Raw genomic sequence first — 19,864 nt, forward strand, 5'->3', positions numbered from 1 at the left:
AATCGAGAGAGCCATGTTCTCACTCAAGAGCATTACAAATCCAGTTAAGTTCTCTCCACAAAGTTCGAAAACGCTCAATCACAGTGGATGTCGAGGGTATGAGAGAATCAATAATTGCCAGGAATATGTTTGGACTTTAAGCCATGCTTTCAAGTTAAGATACTGAAACGTGAATGCCTCAGCATGCCTTTAAGAAGTTAAACTAGACAGAGAGATGAATAATGGAGCATTGTTGACTTCAAATAGCTCAATTCGACTAGCAATGAGAGCAGTGAACAAACTATATTCAATTTGCATTTTCACTTTTGTTTAACATTTGTAATTAATTGGGATAAAATTATCCATTATTCCATTTCATATTATTCATTAACTTGTTTGATCTTCATAATAGATATTTGCTTCAATGATCACTGAAATTGTTTAAGATGTCTTCAGCTACAAATGGAAAATACACAAGTTAGAAACAGTCTTCTCATGGCTTGGAACTCTACTATGACCACATCTGACAGCAGCCTTACATGTATTTCCAATCTTAGAAGGAGGCACACCCATCTGTAATAAAACTAAATTACTTTCATACTTAATTTAGGGCATTGACAACAGAACTGTGGTAATAACTTCTTCACAAAGAGTTTTTATCTTTAACCCTCCTATTATGTTCAGAATTTAGGTACATCTGTTATGTTTTGGGCCATATTGACCCGATGCAATTTCAAACAAATTTAAACAGCCTTGAATTGATTAAATGTTTTTATTTGCAAAGGTTTTACTCTTTTATGCTCTAGGCGCTGATATAAAACTTACTTGACTGCACACCTGGGAGCTCCTCATTTTGGAATTTGTTTGCCAGTGAGATGCTGTTGCAATACTGACAGGGAAAATTAGGCTCTGCCTTGTAGATATATATTGTTTGTTTTTTTGTATATATATATATATATATATATATATATATATATATATATATATATATATATATATATATATATATATATATATATATATATATATATATATATATATATATATATATTGTGATGATGTGTATGTACCAAACTTCAATTTGGAGGCTATAAGGACCCTGGGGATAGCCACACACATTGTATGATAACAAATGTAACAATTGCTTAATTGTATAGTTAATGGGCAAATGCTGATCAAACGTGAGTGATCAAGTTGGGGTTAAAAAGGTGTTAAAAAGGTTTCAGTTTGTGTGTTCAAGGGAGAGGGGTTGAAGTGGAGAGAGAGGAAAGAAACTGAAAAGTGGAAAAGTGTGTCGGACAAAGAAAGAGTTTTCTCTTAACGAAACAAAGGTACAGGTTCTGACAAAAAGTGCTGGACGGTGATTTGGATTAGGTGATTTATGGAATTAATTTAAACCGGGGAACAGGCCTACCCTGCCCTGCGTTAGATAGCACTACTATTAACCAGTTTAGTTAGCGCCTAAAGAAGGGCTAGGTTTTGTTTTGTGTTTTTATTTGTTTGAAATATCAGTTTGCTAATAAACGTACGCCACGGCGTTTAAAGAGCACTTCCATTGTATCGTGTAATAATTAAAGAGACAGACACCTGAAAGAACAACACAGACTCCGGCTGAAAAGGTCAGAATACATCACTAATATATATATATATATATATATATATATATATATATATATATATATATATATATATATATATATATATATATATTCAGACAGGTGCAGCCATTTCCAGAGATAATAATATACAAATATAATAATAAAATAACAAATTAAATAAGTTTGTTTTTTTCCTGCACACAAATCTACATAGATAAATGCCACAGGTCACAGTGACCCGAAACATCTTATTTGTATACATGACCTGTTCTAAAAAAAATAAACATCTCAAAGTTTCTGTTTTTCTGTATATAAGTTTGTGACCCCAACTTAGCGAAAGTCATACAATATTATATAGAAAATGAAAAGAAAAATAGCATTTAAGCTAATTGGAAACTAGAGTTGGGTCAAACAGACCCGAAACCTAATAGGAGGGTTAAAAATGAATACCATAAGTAGTTAATTACTGTTAGTTTCAAATATTTATATTACAAGAACTTTGCACTGTGCTCGCTCTCCATTATCTTCAAGACAACAGACAACAAGGAACAAAATGGAGGTCTGCTCATATCTCAGAACCTGACACCATCTTTACGTTTCTAACTGATTTGTATAAGCTTTACTATTGTATATCGCTGCTTGCAGACAGAGCCTATAAGCAGCAGAGACATTAAAATACAGATTCTGCAGTTAGGTAGTACACGAACAAACACATCCATGGGTCTCGGATATCATCTGTGACTGACACAGTATTATTTTGCTGCCGGCTTGGTAATTACAGTTTTTAAAGTACAGTTTATGTAATGTGTATCAGAGCTTTAGATTTTAAAATGTACACATAAACACCAGGAAAACCTCATTAAGTTAATGGCACTGCCAGGTTTCAAGAGGGACCCGGGAGACAAAGTAGACATTGATTCAGACTCACATTTCTCATTAAGTGATTACATATACTTTGAACAAGAAAGTGATTATTAAATATTTAAATTTACTCAGTGAGGCTGCATTTCATATGTAAAGTGGTAACTGATTCCAGAATCAGGTTTGTACATAAAAATAGGTCTGGTCTATCTTTGTTCTTACAAGAGGAATGTTCAGTTTACACTCAGTGTGACTTCAAAAAATAATGCTCATTCATGACACTTGCAAACATGCATTGCAAGTACTCGGACCGCCACCATGTCTACATTTGTACAGCTGCAATGGTAACAGACCCATTTTAGCATCCATCAGACAGTGATGAGTTGAACCACCACACCCCAGGGAAAACCAGTAAAGTCTATTCAGTAGTGTCCAAGCAAATCTGAAACATGTAAATCACATCTCTGTAGTCAATAACAGATAACAGTACTTGTAGAACAAAAGTTTCCTTTATTTGTACTCCTTTCTGTACAGCAAACCCAGTCTCATATGCAAATTTTTTTTATAGTTTTGCTAACATGTTCATCAAAAGTAAGATTGGGGTCAAGCTGTAAGCCAAGGTATCTAAAGTGTGCCCTTCCAGAGTCACTCATTTGCGATTCATCATTTGTTCTAGAACGTTTTTGAGAAGTTACAAACCAGTTTATTCACTAGAAACCACTGCTGAACTAAAGAAAAATGTATTTGTTGGTCTGTGTCAAGCTGGTTTAAACTACTGTTGGCACAGTACAATACAGTGTCATCAAATACCTTTGAATATTGGACTCTTTACAGACCTGGGGCAAGTCATAAGTAAGAAATTAGCATTTTTAAGACAAGTAAGAATTTTTTTTTTTTATTCTGTTAAATCTGCACCAAGCACATGGCATATTGGGTGTTTACCACTCATCAAGTGGTGGTAGGGTTTGAAAATGCAAATATGCAGATAGTAGTAAATGCAATAGATTGATCTAAGATTAATAGCATTACAAGTCCATTCAGCTGCAGGGAATTTACTTGCCTTATTTTCTACAGGCAATTCTCATACAATGCTAGATAGTGCCTTTGTGTTGTTTCTGTTTACATTCTCACTGCACTGCCAAATGGCTGCATGGTGGGTTTTTATTCTCAATTTACACAAGTAATGAATTCCTGAAAAACTTCTTCAGATATGTAATAGATATGAAGGAAAATGTCATTCTGCTGCACCGCTAATTATGGGTTGCTATGGAGCCACGCTAGCATTCTATTAGGATCACTCCAACATGAAAAATGGAAAATGAGTTTGCTATTCAGCAGATACGGTGTTATGCAAAATAAGCACCTAGAGCTGGCTGTGAATACCATTAAAAGTTTTTTTTTTTCTTTTTGTTGTGCATTTGTCATAGACCATTATTTGTTCCTCAGATGCCATGCCGACAAGTTCTTTATTTTTATTTTTTATTTTGTTACATCCCAATGAAAAATGTAAAGCAAATGAGCCTTGAGTGGAAGTGATCAATGATTGTGGTTTGTTAGCAACACTGAGACACAGGACTGTGCTACTTTGCCAAAAGAAATTCCAAATACAGGTTATTTTTTATCAGTATATTATCTGTCTAAACATAAGTAGGTAACCAATGAGTCATGTATTAAATATTAATTCAAACTTCTGCATAACCTAATTTATATACTGTAAGTGGACACTTGATGTATGGTGACCAAAATGATTTTTTGGTATGTATGTGTGTGTGTGTGTGTGTGTGTGTGTGTGTGTGTGTGTGTGTGTGTGTGTGTGTGTGTATATATATATATATATATATAGCCAATATACCATTTTTTCTCTACTTCAAAGGTTTTTAGCAATGTGACATTCATTCACCTCTGTGCGGTTTAGATACATATGTTGAAGAAAAAAAAAACACTGTACAGAGGTTTATATTTACAGCTGGGTTTCAAGATAATATCCAATACACTGCGTTTAAGACTCACAATGATTTTTGGAAGGCAGGGTGAGTATTAAATGGACTGAAAACCTGATCACATCTGTTGTATCCAAACACCCACTTTTCTCATTTACCAGCCTACGCTTGAAAGCATCTGCAAAAGACAACCTTAATCTGGCGTAACATTACTCTATCAGCAATACACCTGCCTTGTTCTTTGGACTGTAAATGAAAGATAGAAACTTGTTTGACTGCAATCAAGCCCACAGCCACCTCATTAACATATCCATTACATTGACGAGATACTGTAGCATTCCAGCAACTGAACGCCAACTTCATTAACTGTACCATATGTTAAAATGTCCCATTACGATTAGGAATAGCATTTCTTAGCACTTAACAGATTTAAGTGTGTAGATATCTAACCAAGATGCATTTACAACATGAAAGCTGTTTAAATACATATGTCTTATCAATTTTAAATTGATCTAAACTTCTTGACATTAGCAAGGGAAACATATGCACTGTAATAACAAACATCACCTCACAAGGTATATCACCAGTCTAGACCAAAGTACTTGCACAATGAATGCAGCCTGTACCTAGGCGCTCTTCAAATTCTGGAATTGTTTCATTCTAGTTCTAGTTCAGCTATATTTTCGTACATACATTCTGCTAGTTTACTGAGCCATGTCAATATCCACATCATTGTATCTTTTGGTTCTTGTGGCGGAGTGTCCCGCCCTTCTGTTTATTTTGTATTGTTAATATGATTTAGATTTATATATGTTGGCAAAGAGCCGTGTTTTATTTGTACTGTTTCTATGTTTAAAAACCTTGTGAGGATGCGCGACTGATCAGCTTCTGATTATTTAACTAACTGACAGTCAGGCATCCTTATTAATCTCGTGCAGACTATGGCTGAGGGGTAATAAGGTCATTAATTAATAGCTAGTTAACCCCTTGGCCAGAATATCAGCAGAATAGAGCAGCTGTCTGCACTCAAGGTTGAGAGTGTCAGAGCAGAGACGTAAGTCTGAGAAAGAGTAAACAATTGCTATACGTGCTGGCTAAAAACCAGCACGATACTTGTGTTCTTTCTTTTTATTATTTGTTTATTTGTCTGGCCAACGTGCCCTTTATTTTACAGTGTTTTGTTCAAACTGTTTGTTTTATTGTTTTTTTTAATAAAACACCGATAGTCGTTGCGCTTCAGTTTTGCCCTGCCATTCACTTGTTTTGAGTCTGTTTCTGGTCTGACGTCACCCCTGCAAAGCCACCCTGTTCACAGTTCTTTACTTGTAATTTACACAACAAATGGATGTCACAAATTCTAAATTATAGAACAATAAATAGAACATGTTTAAGTTGCTGATGTTACGTCAATTATTGTGCTGTATCTTTGACTTCAATGGGCTTTCTGCAATTTGTTCATGGGACTTACCACAAGAAGTAATTACTTACCAGGAATAGAGTGTTGTTGTTTTGATCAGCAAACATGAATCACTCCTAGTGGCAAAGTGGTGAATACATGCAGATGAGTGCAGTGCAGAGCGGATTAATCACACAGACAATGATTCACAGATGCAAGGGTGTTTAGTAATGATTCTAATGTCCAGAGCCTTATGGCAAAACCTGCAAACAATAATAATGATGGAAGTGGTACAGTGGCGTGTATCACTCCTGTTTGTAATCCCACGGGTTTGACCCGAAACCAAAAAGTCCCGTCTTTTCTCATCCACACAAAACGCAAACACAGACACAGTTCTGACAGTGCGTGATTTTAGTGCTAGTGGTGCAAAGACAGTTCCTGTAGTGGAAAAGGTGACTTGTGATATCCGGGTTTATCTGGCCTGCGGCTGCAGCTCCGGATCGTGTTTAGTATTTTTTTAGTGAGAAGACAAACAACACAGGGCACACAGTGTTAGAGCACAGACTGACAAAACACTCACGGCTTTCTAGGTCGTCTGGTATAACCATATGCAAAGGAACAGATCACTGAAGCTATGCCCCCTATTTATACTCTCGCCCATGACCCCTAGGTTAACGAGCGCATCTGCTCCTCCAATCCTCAGATGTCACGCCGTCTACCGTCCGGGTCAGTGAGCTTGGGTGCCGTAGTTCCGCCCCCTTTCTAAATGGCCAACTTCCACCTACCCTATGCAATAAATTGTCTTGCCATTTGCTTAAGGGGACTCCTTTTCCTTCTTTCTAGTGCTCTCGCAGATCGAAAAGGAGATCTAACACCAAGGGTCATTCGATCTCTGTCACACTCCTTTATTAGAGAAACATATTGCTGTTGAGCCAACTTGACAACTCTGACTACGACTACTACGACTACTAACCTGTTCTGAATGATAATGGATTTCAAATTTCAATTAAAAACATCCAAAGTGTTTTGGTATATTTTATATTTGTGTGTGTGTGTGTGTGTGTGTGTGTGTGTGTGTGTGTGTGTGTGTGTGTGTGTGTATGCACTCCTGTTAACCTCTTTTGAGAATAGGAAACTGTTCCTAAGTGGTGGCTCAGGAGACTAACTCTTGAGAGAGGTGAGTGGCAGGTCCAGTCCTGTCAGGAACATGTGATTGATGAGTGAGAGGTATTTATGGTACACAGCTCCTATGATGCTCTGTGGCAAAGTGGCTTGCAGTGTGCAAATGTAGAGGTGATGCAGTGCTCAAGATAATGACTAATCAAAATAAACCAACAGACAAAATGTAAGCAAGTTTGTCTGTATATGACTGAAATCAATACACTGTACAGAGGGTATAAAAACAATTCTTCATTGTATTGTATTGTTCTTTTTAACGTAATAGGGCAGTAACTTCCACGGTTTCCAGTATGCGCTGTGCAGCTTTATGTTATAAGGATAAGGGCAATTTTCACTGACTTTCATCCACAATATCTGCTGATTGTTCACACACTGGCAAGATTTGAGGAATAATTACTGTACTGTATTACTGTAGAAAACATCAAGCAAGTTGTGGTCTAGGAAGGCACAGTACTGTGGAAACTGGCTAAACTGCTGAAAATAAAACTGGTTCCATTCAGGGGAATATTCACATAAGCTAAAAATAATTGTCTGGTCATGAAAAATACATTTTGAGGTGCTTCCAACCTTCCAATTTTGAATGTTTTAAGTTATCTTGACAAGTTTTTTTTTTTTTTTCTTTTAAAGAATAATGACAATGCTTTTCTGGCCTAAGTCATTACACTATGGAAAGTCATGGGAAACTAAACTACATCTTATAGCACAGTGCTAAAATCATTATTTTTTATTCTTAACAAAATCTTGATTCATTTTAGGCCAACTGGGATAAGACATTTGTTGTTGCGATAAATTTTGCTATCAAAATGACTGGCACCAAATTTGCCAAAACGCACCCCAAACATTAAACTCCTTCTGTTTCCAAACCGTTTACCCAACTAACTCTTAACTTGGTAGGCATCATCCTGTAGTGTATATAGGTTATCGGTTACTATAGAACACAGATAGGAACCCATATATGTTCTATCCAAAAATCTCTAAGGTCAAATGTAAAATTAGCTTATAATGCCTTACAGTGCACATAAAGCTACGGTTACTGTGCAAAATATTTACCAACCCATATATGCTCTATTCAAAAATTACCCTGATCATGACCTTTGACCTCTCCTTAAGTTTAAACGTAAAATTAGCTAACCCCTTACAGTGTGTAGATAGGGTCATGGTTATTATGTTGTTCAAAGTTATAAAGCATCATGAGATAATTAACTAATCCAGTATTTTGAGTTTAAACTGCTCCATAAAACTGATCTGTTGCTGTTCTAGTTTTAATTTTTTTTTTTTGTGATGGACTTATTGATTTTAGAGGGTTTTTTTCTTCATTATAAAGTAGGTGCCCTTTAGGTTTGTTGTGTGATGAAAGTAACAACTCCAATCAAGTATGCATTTCTGTCGTGCAAAACCAACTACAGTGGACCTGTTCACAAAGTATTGGCTGCTGCCAAATCAGCTGCCTACAACTACAGTACAATAAGGACCACTGGGGCCAAGACAGAATAAGATTGTGAAGCATGTGATGGTTGTTTTTCTGTTTGATATTTTTCCTTTTTAAAAACAATTAGAAGGAGCACTTACATTAAAATACAACTAACTGTGAAATGGCTATAAAATCGCCTATATGATTTTATTTGTTACTGTATTCCGTTTGCAAATATCTGCACAATTCACTCAAATACAATACATACAATAACACATCTCAGATCTGTTTCTCATACAGTACACCTTACCAAGAAAAAAGTGTTTTTTCAAACTAAGCGATAAATAAAGTTACAGTGGCTTGCGAAAGTAGACCCCCCCTTGGCATTTTTCCCATTTTGTTGCCTTACAACATGGAATTAAAATGGATTTTTATTTGGATTTCATGTAATGGATATACACAAAATAGTCCAAATTGGTGAAGTGAAATGAAAAAAAGAACTTGTTTAAAAAAATTCTAAAGAATAAATAACGGAAAAGTGGGGCGTGCATATGTATTCACCCCCTTTGCTATTAAGCCTCTAAATAAGATCTGGTGCAACCAGTTACCTTCAGAAGTCACATAATTAGTTAAATAAAGTCCACCCGTGTGCAATCTAAGTGTCACATGATCTGTCACATGATCTCAGTATATATACACCTGTTCTGAAAGGCCCCAGAGTCTGCAACACCACTAAGCAAGGGGCACCACCAAGCAAGCGGCACCATGAAGACCAAGGAGTTCTCCAAACAGGTCAGGGACAAAGTTGTGGAGAAGTACAGATCAGGGTTGGGCTATAAAAAAATATCCGAAACTTTGAACATCCCACGGAGCACCATTAAAGCCATCATTAAAAAATGGAAAGAATATGACACCACAACAAACCTGGCAAGAGAGGGCCGCCCACCAAAACTCACGGACCAGGCAAGGAGGGCATTAATCAGAGAGGCAACAAAGAGACCAAAGATAACCCTGAAGGAGCTGCAAAGCTCCACAGCGGAGATTGGAGTAGAGTAGAGTAGAGTATTTGTCCATAGGACAACTTTAAGCCATACACTCCACAGAGCTGGGCTTTACGGAAGAGTGGCCAGAAAAAAGCCATTGCTTAAAGAAAAAAATAAGCAAACACGTTTGGTGTTCGCCAAAAGGCACGTGGGAGACTCCCCAAACATATGGAAGAAGGTACTCTGGTCAGATGAGACTAAAGTTGAGCTTTTTGGCCATCAAGGAAAACACTATGTCTGGCACAAACCCAACACCTCTCTTCACCCCGAGAACACCATCTCCACAGTGAAGCACGGTGGTGGCAGCATCATGCTGAGGGGATGTTTTTCATCGGCAGGGACTGGGAAACTGGTCAGAATTGAAGGAATGATGGATGGCGCTGAATATAGGGAAATTCTTGAGGGAAACCTGTTTCAGTCTTCCAGAGATTTGAGACTGGGACGGAGGTGCATCTTCCAGCAGGACAATGACCCTAAGCATACTGCTAAAGCAACACTCGAGTGGTTTAAGGGGAAACATTTAAATGTCTTGGAATGACCTAGTCAAAGCCCAGACCTCAATCCAGTTGAGAATCTGTGGTATGACTTAAAGATTGCTGTACACCAGCGGAACCCATCCAACTTGAAGGAGCTGGAGCAGTTTTGCCCTGAAGAATGGGCAAAAATCCCAGTGGCTAGATGTGCCAAGCTTATAGCTACATACCCCAAGAGACTTGCAGCTGTAATTGCTGCAAAAGGTGGCTCTACAAAGTATTGACTTTGGGGGGGTGAATACTTATGCACGCTCAAGTTTTCTGTTTTTTTGTCTTATTTCTTGTCTGTTTCACAATAAAAAATATTTTGCATCTTCAAAGTGGTAGGCATGTTGTGTAAATCAAATGATACAAACCCCCCAAAAATCCATTTTAATTCCAGGTTGTAAGGCAACAAAATAGGAAATAGGGGGGTCAATACTTTTGCAAACCACTGTAGATTGAAGAATCCTGCCTGTCACAATACTATTCGGTTTCATAGCGAAATTGGATTATATCATATTTATTGCAATGTATTTGCAGTTAATAAATACAAATTCTTGAACTAACTGACAATCCCGTTTGACTCCAATATGTATCTTTCAATATACAGCTATGGCCAAAAGTTTTGCATCACCTAGAATTTTAGCATTGAGACAATTTAAAACAAATCTATATGAACATAATTAATTTATTTAACATCACGTAATCAAAGAAATTACAAAATGATATCACAAAAGTCTACCGGAAGCCATAATAGTATTACAGTATTTCATGTTAGATTTCGAAATTTCACATTTTTCAGTTTTTGTCAGCTTTTCATTAAGTATATGGAAGATTACAAAGCGGTATGTAATCTAATATGTTAACATAACGTTATTCAGCAGGTTTCATTCGACTTTATGAATCAAAATTAGTTCATACTATAGGGTGATGTAACACTTTTGTCCATAGCTGTAAATAGTAAACACACACACACACTTGTTGGGAGTTGTAATAAAATATAATTTACTTTAAAATAACTTGAGCTCCTCTATCGATAGATGGAATGCTATTAAAAATATGTAAAGGTAAGTAGCCACTACCTTTCTGCGCACGGCAGTGATCAATATACTGTAGGAATGAAAAAGTGTTTTGTTTTTTTTTTACCTGCAAAACTCCAACATCAAAATCACTGATTTAATATGCATTAATAAGGGGACAGTCTTGTTTCTAGCAGTCGGGTACATGTCAATTCTCCAAAAAGGTGAATAATTGGGTTCCTGTTAAATCGCTACCTGCTACGAATCACATCATCAGAGTAATAGACAGCAACTCACAGATCAAATCTGCAGGGTCTTCTCACTCTTCTGGAAATATCATGTTCCAAGATATCCCCCTCCTCTTGATGTACAGTGCAGACAAGCACAACAAAACCTGCCATTTTCTTAGATTAACAAGTAGGCTACAAACGTGATTTATGTTTTCCAACCAGTAAGCAGCCTTATTTAGATGAGTTAACAATGCAATTTATTGTATGCATTACAAATAACAAAATACTAAAAGTATGTAATTATTGGATAATTAAACATTGACTGTTTTTTTTTATTATTACTATTAGCTTAAATACATGTTCCTAAATGCAGAAACTATGCTAGGAAATGATGCACAGTTAAGACGCATATCATTCTCCTCCTGGTCTGAGGCACTGTTAATTATGTAAGAGTCAATTAATGGCACAATAGAGATTTATGAATCAGATTAACAATATGCGAATAAGAAAAATGGTCTAACAGCACATTATTCTAATGTTGCAAGGAGTGATGTCTTGTGACGGTAAATGGCGTTTATGCATCACCCAATGAAATACTGTCATGTTAAACACTATTGCTGGCACAATAAAAGAGATGGTAAGTTTCATGAATATGGCCCTTAATGTCTCCAACTGAACTAATCACATGTTTTTTCTTGATAATATTTTTTCTTTTTTGTTTTATTCTGTGTGTACAAATGACTTAAGTGTTATGTACAATGGCAAACAAGCATTACATGAGTGTGTGGTTAACATGCCAACTCAGCCATTCACATAAACATAGCTTTAATAGACATATTCTGTTGTGTACATACTGCATAGACAATCTTCTTTTCACAGAAAACATGTACTGAATGCAGTAAAGACTTTATGATCTTAATATTGTTTACCATCTAATGCTTTGAGGATATACAGATTAGTGAAAAGCAATTCAGTCCAATCAGCCAATCAGCTTCCAGCTCTTGAGGGCTTCTTCTATCAGACAATAGATGCCCACTGGAACGTCACAGCATTAACTGTGAATCAAACTTAAATTAATCTGCGCAAGTGCCATCTTTCTTATTTTGACTTGCTGTATTCAATGTTCAGTTCACACCTATTGGACAGCAAGTACTAAATAAAGACACAATTGGTCCAAATGTATTTATTTATCCACCAACACCAGCCAATCAACCAGTTCTGTACCCGCAACTGCTAATCACAGCCTGTCAGGTCGACTGGAGCTCAGCCTCTTTCAACAACAACAAACCGAGAAGCACGGACAATTCAGTAGTAATATTGCTCCATTCAGATTGTCCAGATAAACTATTAGCAACTCTGACAAGTAAAACGTTTTAAAAGTGTTTTTTGTAGAAAATAATAAGAAAAATATGGCAGGATTTTCAAAAAACAGTGTTATTGTATCAAATTCATGGTACAGTAACGAGAGCTTTATGTGTTAATTAAATCAATCTGTTAATACTTTCAAATTGAGTCGATGAGATCATTAATGAATGCATTTCTTATTAAAAAGCTTAATTGTCGCAGGTCACCTACATCATCTCCTGTCTCAATGACTAGATAAGGGGAACTCGTTAATTAAATTGCTTGTTAACAAGTTTAAGAAAAATGAAGTATAATTCAAGGAAGCATAATTCACTGTTATGGAAACTAGCGTAGAAGGAGACTGCTCTCCCACCAGCGAGCAGCAGCCAAACAGAAATAAAAAACAACGGGAATATCTATTTTGTGTACAATTTGTAAACTTTATTTAAAATTGTGCATTTTGTCATGCAGAATGTACATTTATTTAGAACACTTCACATATAAAATGATGCTTTACGGTTATCTGGCACAGAAGTGAAAAAAAAAAAAAAAATTAAACCCCATTAGTAATTAATCCTCATTCGGGGGGGGGGTGGGGGGGGTGGTATATTTTGCCACTATTTACTATATACTATATAAACTCTTTTTATGTGAATTCTGCAGACGATTTTTTTTTTTGTTAAAAAAAAAAAAAAAAAACATAAGCCATCTATGTATATTGATTGGAATTTATTTTCTGATGATGACATCTACTTTTGTATGTATTTTAATATGTACGAATGTAGGCTATAAATAAATATGTTTCAAGTGCCATTGGTGTTTGCAGCTGTTAGTTATTATTCGTGTATACCATGTATGAAACACTTCACTATATATTTATTACGCTTTTAAAATTACGATAGAACTCCCAAACCCAATACACAATTTGTTAATAGTTAATTATTCGGTGAATTCCTCTAATCATGCATTTTCTCTGTTACTTTTTTTCTTCCATGATAAATAAACTCAACATGTTTAGAAGTAGTCATTGAACACTTGCAGTATTATAAGAGCATTTTCTATGCATACAAACATGTGAAGGTGAAAGTGGACATTGTACAGAAACTGTGGGGGGAGTCTGATAACATTACAAATACATTTAGACAAAATCCATGTCAATGACCTCAATCACATTCCTGGTACATCCCTGTGTGTCCTTGACACCTGTTCTTCATTCTTGTGTGGATTAGACACAGGTGTTAAAAGCTAAGGACTCATTGCAAATCTGCAATCACCTAAGGAAACTTTATTGTAACCCTAATATGCTATTTTCAAGATTTCCGTTGTATAATTCAAATAAAATCTACAGTACAGGTCACCTGTCATATAATGTACGTATCCAGAGTTCAGACAGGCTTCAGTTGCATTGATCATTTCTATGAAATTAACCCTGGTCCTGTCACAGACACCATCTGTTAAATGTCTGTTCCAAGGTGAGTTATATACTCTTTTGTTAATTAAAACCCTCTTTTTCCAAGTGCAAATTAACTCCTCATAAATGATGACAATTAACACGGATTTGTTTTTAAATTCCAATGCAAACAAAAGAAATAGTCTCAAAAAACCCTGCTCGTTGATAGTATCATTATTTCATAAATCAACATAATTTTCATAGATCACATTAGGGTGATTATTTAATAACGAAATAGGCATAGCGACCGCTTGGAAATGCCAAAATCAATGCTACATACTGATTTCTTGATTAACACTGGAGTGATCATTTATGAACTTCTGAAAATCCTGCCCACAATGTCTCCACTGTGTGGCAGTTGACCACACCTTCAGCTCCGCAGTCAACTACCACACGGTAGAGTCTTCATCAACGGGTATTATCGTCCAATTAGAACAAGATGGAAGGGGATAAATGCGTCCATTTCCTTTGTTGACAAAATTACGTTTTCATTGTTCAGTCACATATAAAGTTTTACATAACACTGTTAATCTAACTTAGAGGGTAAACATTTGCTTTCTGCCTTACGGTTCAATATAATTTCCATTTCAGCCACATTAAAACCAGAGATAAAGCAATTTCCCTCTGCCCAACAATTTCTTCATTGCCATTTCAAGGTCAGTGGTTTCTATTGAATTTTGTTGATGCTGCTGTTTATTCATTTGGATTTGCATTTGCATTTTTTTTTACTGGGAATTAGACTTACAAGATACATAAAAGAAAGCATGGAGCTTGTGGGCATCCAGATAAATAATATGATTAGACTGGGTCAGTGAAGGTGTCCGAATGTTTTTTAGAGGTATTAACTCTGAAGACACACTCTTAGCAATCTTTTTTCTTCTCATAAACCACCTCATCCCATACTGTAAAATAAATGCATAATACATTTCTTGTAACTAAAGTCCTTACTTTGCATTTTTAAATATTGATTATGAAAGAGAAATGTCAGACCACCTTTCATGATCTTCCTTTAAAAGTTGCTTTTCTAATTTGTAATGGTCAAAGCGTTCACCCCTGTCCATGACATTTTAAACAACACTGAAAATTTGAACTCGAAGTGCTTAAAGAACTTGGCTTGTATTAATTACCTTTGCAACTATTTCCTATTCTCAACATACAGAGAAAATTAAAGACAGCAGTAAACAATGGAAGAATAGGCCTGTTTTTAATAAAACAAGTGCTGCCTAAGCAGTACTTTTAAATTGTTTCAACTTTTAAGTTATTTCAAAAGTGTGTTTTTTTTTTTTCATTCTAAACTATTCTGCCACATTAAAAAAAAAAAAAAAAAAGTTTCCAATAAAACTTTAAAATAGTACTAAAAACCCCTTGTAAGAATAAGGTAGCTGAAATCATGTAACTCAAGTGCTTGGCATTCTGGGCCCAGATGCTGGATCTCCTCCAGTTTTTCTTTTGGCTCTTTTCTTCCTGAGACTAAAATCAAAAGACATTTATTGTCCTCTACAGCTGGAGAACTAGCTGATTCATAATTAGGCTGGGAGCTTCCCATTGAAACCACAACTATTCTGAAGGATGGCTTTGTTTTCTAGCAATCTGGGCACTTCTGTCTCATTGTAAGGACAAGATATTATCACTTTGCATTCAGTAAATCTACAGCGCTGCAAGAGCAAAGATAAGGTTATTCACTTCCAGGATTCTGTTTGCGACTGGCCCTTCACAAAACACATGGCAATTTATACTTCTGCCAAGTCTGTGAAAAATAGTCATTCGTGAAGATTGTCTTTCTTTAATACTACAAATTATTATTATTTTTTTTTTTATTTGAACATTTATTGACATGTCGGTCTCAAAATCAAATAGTACCTCTTAATAGAGTTAAAAAAAAAAGAGCAAAGTTGGCTCATGACATGAGTCATGATATAGGGGATGGAGTCTACAACAAGTGGGAGAGGAATCAAAGACTATTCATCTTCCACAAAAATCTCTGTCCAGTGTTATACTTCTATGAGGATTACCCAGTTAACTGGGTTAAATTCACGCCAAGGAGGGTACATGGAGTCCCTTCTCTGGGCAAATGGACTGGGCATTGTCTTCATTATAATGCACCACTTAGAGAGGACAAATCATGCACTGCATGTAGAATTGCACCTGTCACAAAACGTATATAACACACTGCCTGAAAACAAGACACACACCGGTAAATGTTGCCTTCAATCTCCTTCTTTTTATCACCTACCTTCACGTTGTCTGGATTAAGACCCCCGGGGTGCTTGTCCATGTACTGGCATAAATCAGTGTGCTGGAAGAAATGCAAAGGGAAAAGGATGCATCAAGTGTTTGAAAGTGCATCAGTATCCATTCATAAAACAATGCTCTAAGGAAGCCAATCCAGTTAAAACAAACAAAAAATAAATACAAGCTTCATTTAAATGATTTGGATTTTGAACTTAAAAATTGTATTATCAGTAGATGTCCTAAGAAAATCCTGTACTGCTATAAAATGTCATCAAAATGAACACACAATATGGACATACAGTATTCACGTCAGGTTGAAAGGTGTTATCTTTCCGAGACCTCTGTACTGATCTGCATTATAGGAAAAGTTAATTTAAACATTAGTTCTCTTTCTCACTACATATGTTCTTTTGTTAATTGAGTCGTGATAAACTTTAAAGGGGATTATTTAACACTACTAATTTAGAGGTGACTGATAAAACTAATAAACCATGTCGGACTTACTTCACAGGGGGAAGATGGCTTTCTACACAATGGAGTTACATGATATGCACAAGAAAACACATTTTGTTGCATATTTCAACTTATTTCCTACTCAGAACTGCACCAGACTAGTCACGTGATCCTTGTTATCACACAATAAGGTGTACTGTGTTTATTTGTAGTATATTTGACTGGAAATACATAGTTTTGAATTCTACAGTAAAGGTACTGAGATTCTTGTAAAATTCAATGGCTTGTGCCTATCGCTGGAAAACAATTAAGAAAAAACATTGCCTTTGTTTTGCTGTGTATATAATTCTGCTGCTTTTGTATAGATTAGCTGCTGGACTTTCTGGTAAAGTATAAAACCGCTGACCCATTAACCTCAGTGGATGTTATATTATGCAATTGCTAATGGTTTTGTACTTTACTGCCTGGGACTGAACCTTTTTATGTCTGTGATCCATATTGCATCATTTTGTGCTCTATGCTCCCACGGATTTGTGAATGTTAATTAAAATGATCATTAATGGTATGGTACAAGGCAATAAAGACATACACAGTTTAACAAGCCTCATGCCCAACTATGATCAGCAAAGAAAAAAGCCTACATAAATTACTCAGATTCAATTAGAAGACACTTTCTCATTATTACTGATTAGTCTGTAAAAATGTGTAAATTGAAAATAAAGTAAAATTTCGGAAATCTCATCTTGCATTAACACATTTTTAACAGATTCCTGAGATGTGCAAACTGTGCATATGATTCGTATCAAATTAGCTTTTTACTGGGCTTGTTTATATCCGACTAACTCATAGGGAGCTCAAAGTAACCCACAAACACATATGAGTGAGTCTCAATGGGGCTGATGGACCACCCTGCAGTGTATGAACTATCCTTAAGAGTGCAGAAAATATAAACCGTGTTCACAGCGCTGTATTGGGGCATAACCATATAACTGTATAAGAACAATATAGGGTGTGTAATAACCACAGACAGATGGACACACTGATGACGTTTCTCACATGTTTATATGACAGCTCCACAATCAGGAGAATATATATTTTCCCCTCCATAATGAATTATAAAGTGCAACACCAATCACATTGAATATAAAAGCTTTTTTTTAAAAAAAAAATGCAATTCTCAAGTATGCAAACCATAAAAGTGCCTAATTCTGGTTTGAAATTGGCAAATTAATGGTTACCATGCACGGCATGATGGAAAATACTGTACAGTGACTGCATCTGTATTTGTCACATTTGTTTGAATTTTTTGTGCAAACCTTTCTCCATTATTTCAAACCTCTATATATGCTTGTATTACATAACTCTACTAACTGGTTTTCAAGGCTTGTGAATCAAGAAGACCACATTCTCGTTAAGTAATACCAGCAATATGACAAGAACCATTTGAAACAAAACTGTACTATCTGTCTTCTGGCACAAAACAGTATCATAGATTAGACAGACTGGAAAAGCAAGACTGCTATCTTCACCATAGAACAGCAAGGACACATTTACACATATTATCAATGCCCCATCAACTCCACTGACTAAAATGTTTTCCGCACTCCAGCAAGCTGACTAAACTCTCCAACGACAGCTAAATAACACACTTGTATTACTTTACTGGTTTCTCTTGATTTACTGTTCTTTTAGTCCCGTACAAAGTATAAATCACAGAAAAATGTTAAACTGGAAATAAATGACACCTTAGCATCTCTTAAATTGCTAACTTATTGTTGTGTATTTATAGCTTTATTTATTTTTGTAAGTAAATGGTCTAAAAGGCCAAAAGATATTAATAAATAAACCAAAATTTCTATTTACGTATTAGTTTGTTTTATTTTATTCTCGAACCATCAAATTAATATTGACATAATGTATTTAAATTTCTTTCACATTCATGATTATTTGCCATATATTTATAAAGACGTTTTGTTAATGAGTAATGATATTTGTTTGTTTGTTTGTTTATTTGGGCCAGGACAACCTATGGCACCATGCTTTTTATTCTTATTAAACAATATTAGTCTTTTCAGCTAAATTGGCATCAAAGCTTACACTGTGTTTATTGCCTAGTGTCAGAATTCCTTTCTGTAATAAATGTATCATCCCCCCTTGTTCAGAACAGACTCACAAACATGGGGTTTCCATGCAGGTCAATTTACAAGTGAAATGGCGATGCGCGTGCACGTTTGGGAGAATTACTCTGGTAAATCAGGTTTGTGGCCGAAAAAAAACGTCCAAAGAGAGGGATAGGGTAAATCTCATTTACTCATGTAAATGACGAAACACACAGGAAAAATCCATGCCCAGCTTCACATGGAAACCTGCATTTCACGTGTAAATGTTAATGAGCGTGTTTATCCTTAACTATAAGGTCAATTGCTACTGTGGATTCCAAAACGGCAGAACGTAGTAGTTTTATTCACTGTGTGGCTTTTAGCTATTTAGATGTATTGAGGTTGGCTGTAGGTATTCTGATGACTTAGTGATGTATTAATAAAGCCAGACTAATGCATTACTGTGTGTGTTGCATTCACTGGAGAGGGTGAAAAATACAAGGTGACTAGGAGACGTGACGCACAGATAAAAAAAAAAAAAAAAAAACTGTGTATGGTTGTCTGTTCTTTCCCTGTGTATAATTTTCAGGATTGCATCATTTCTATTGGCCAAAATGACCAGGTATTACATTAAAATAGGGATAAAAATCAGTAAAAAATAGTTTTTAATTGACACATCGGTAAAAATCTGGGAAAAAAAATCTCAGCATGCAAACTTTACATGTGGAATATGATGCACAGCAGTTCTGGTTTCTGATTAAGTTTAATGTCCCTGGCATGTATGATGAAGCTGAATCTTGCAAGTCGAAGCCACATTTTCTCAAGTTAGCTGGTACGTTGCAAACGTTTGGACAATCGCTGTGCTGATGGAAATAGTATCTATAGAAGATATGAACATGTCATCAGCACAAAACAAGACAGGTTTATTCACCTTAAAATCATAAAAAGAAATTAAAAGAAAATTGACAGAACTGGATGGTGTAAGCCGTTGGGAGACGAGTAAAAAATCAAACCGGACATTTCCTTCAATGCGTTCCATAAGTTTACCAACTAAAGCATCACCCTCTTCTGTCAAATATTTACTATTACAACATTTGCTGAAGTTGTCTTCTTAT

General features: G+C 35.7%; 1 protein-coding gene across 2 annotated transcripts in view; it reads right to left on the minus strand.

Annotated features, from left to right (window-relative positions):
* Window positions 1–19,864, minus strand: part of LOC121313175 (cyclin-dependent kinase 14-like) — a 218,316-nt gene that overhangs the window by 112,052 nt on the left and 86,400 nt on the right. For both annotated transcript variants that reach the window (XM_041245467.1, XM_041245468.1), the window contains one exon: window positions 16,199–16,261. In XM_041245467.1, the coding sequence (XP_041101401.1) occupies window positions 16,199–16,261 (63 nt within the window). The remainder of the gene's footprint in view (window positions 1–16,198; window positions 16,262–19,864) is intronic.

This window comes from Polyodon spathula, chromosome 3 (genome assembly GCF_017654505.1).
Source record: "Polyodon spathula isolate WHYD16114869_AA chromosome 3, ASM1765450v1, whole genome shotgun sequence".
NCBI classification, from domain to species: domain Eukaryota; kingdom Metazoa; phylum Chordata; class Actinopteri; order Acipenseriformes; family Polyodontidae; genus Polyodon; species Polyodon spathula.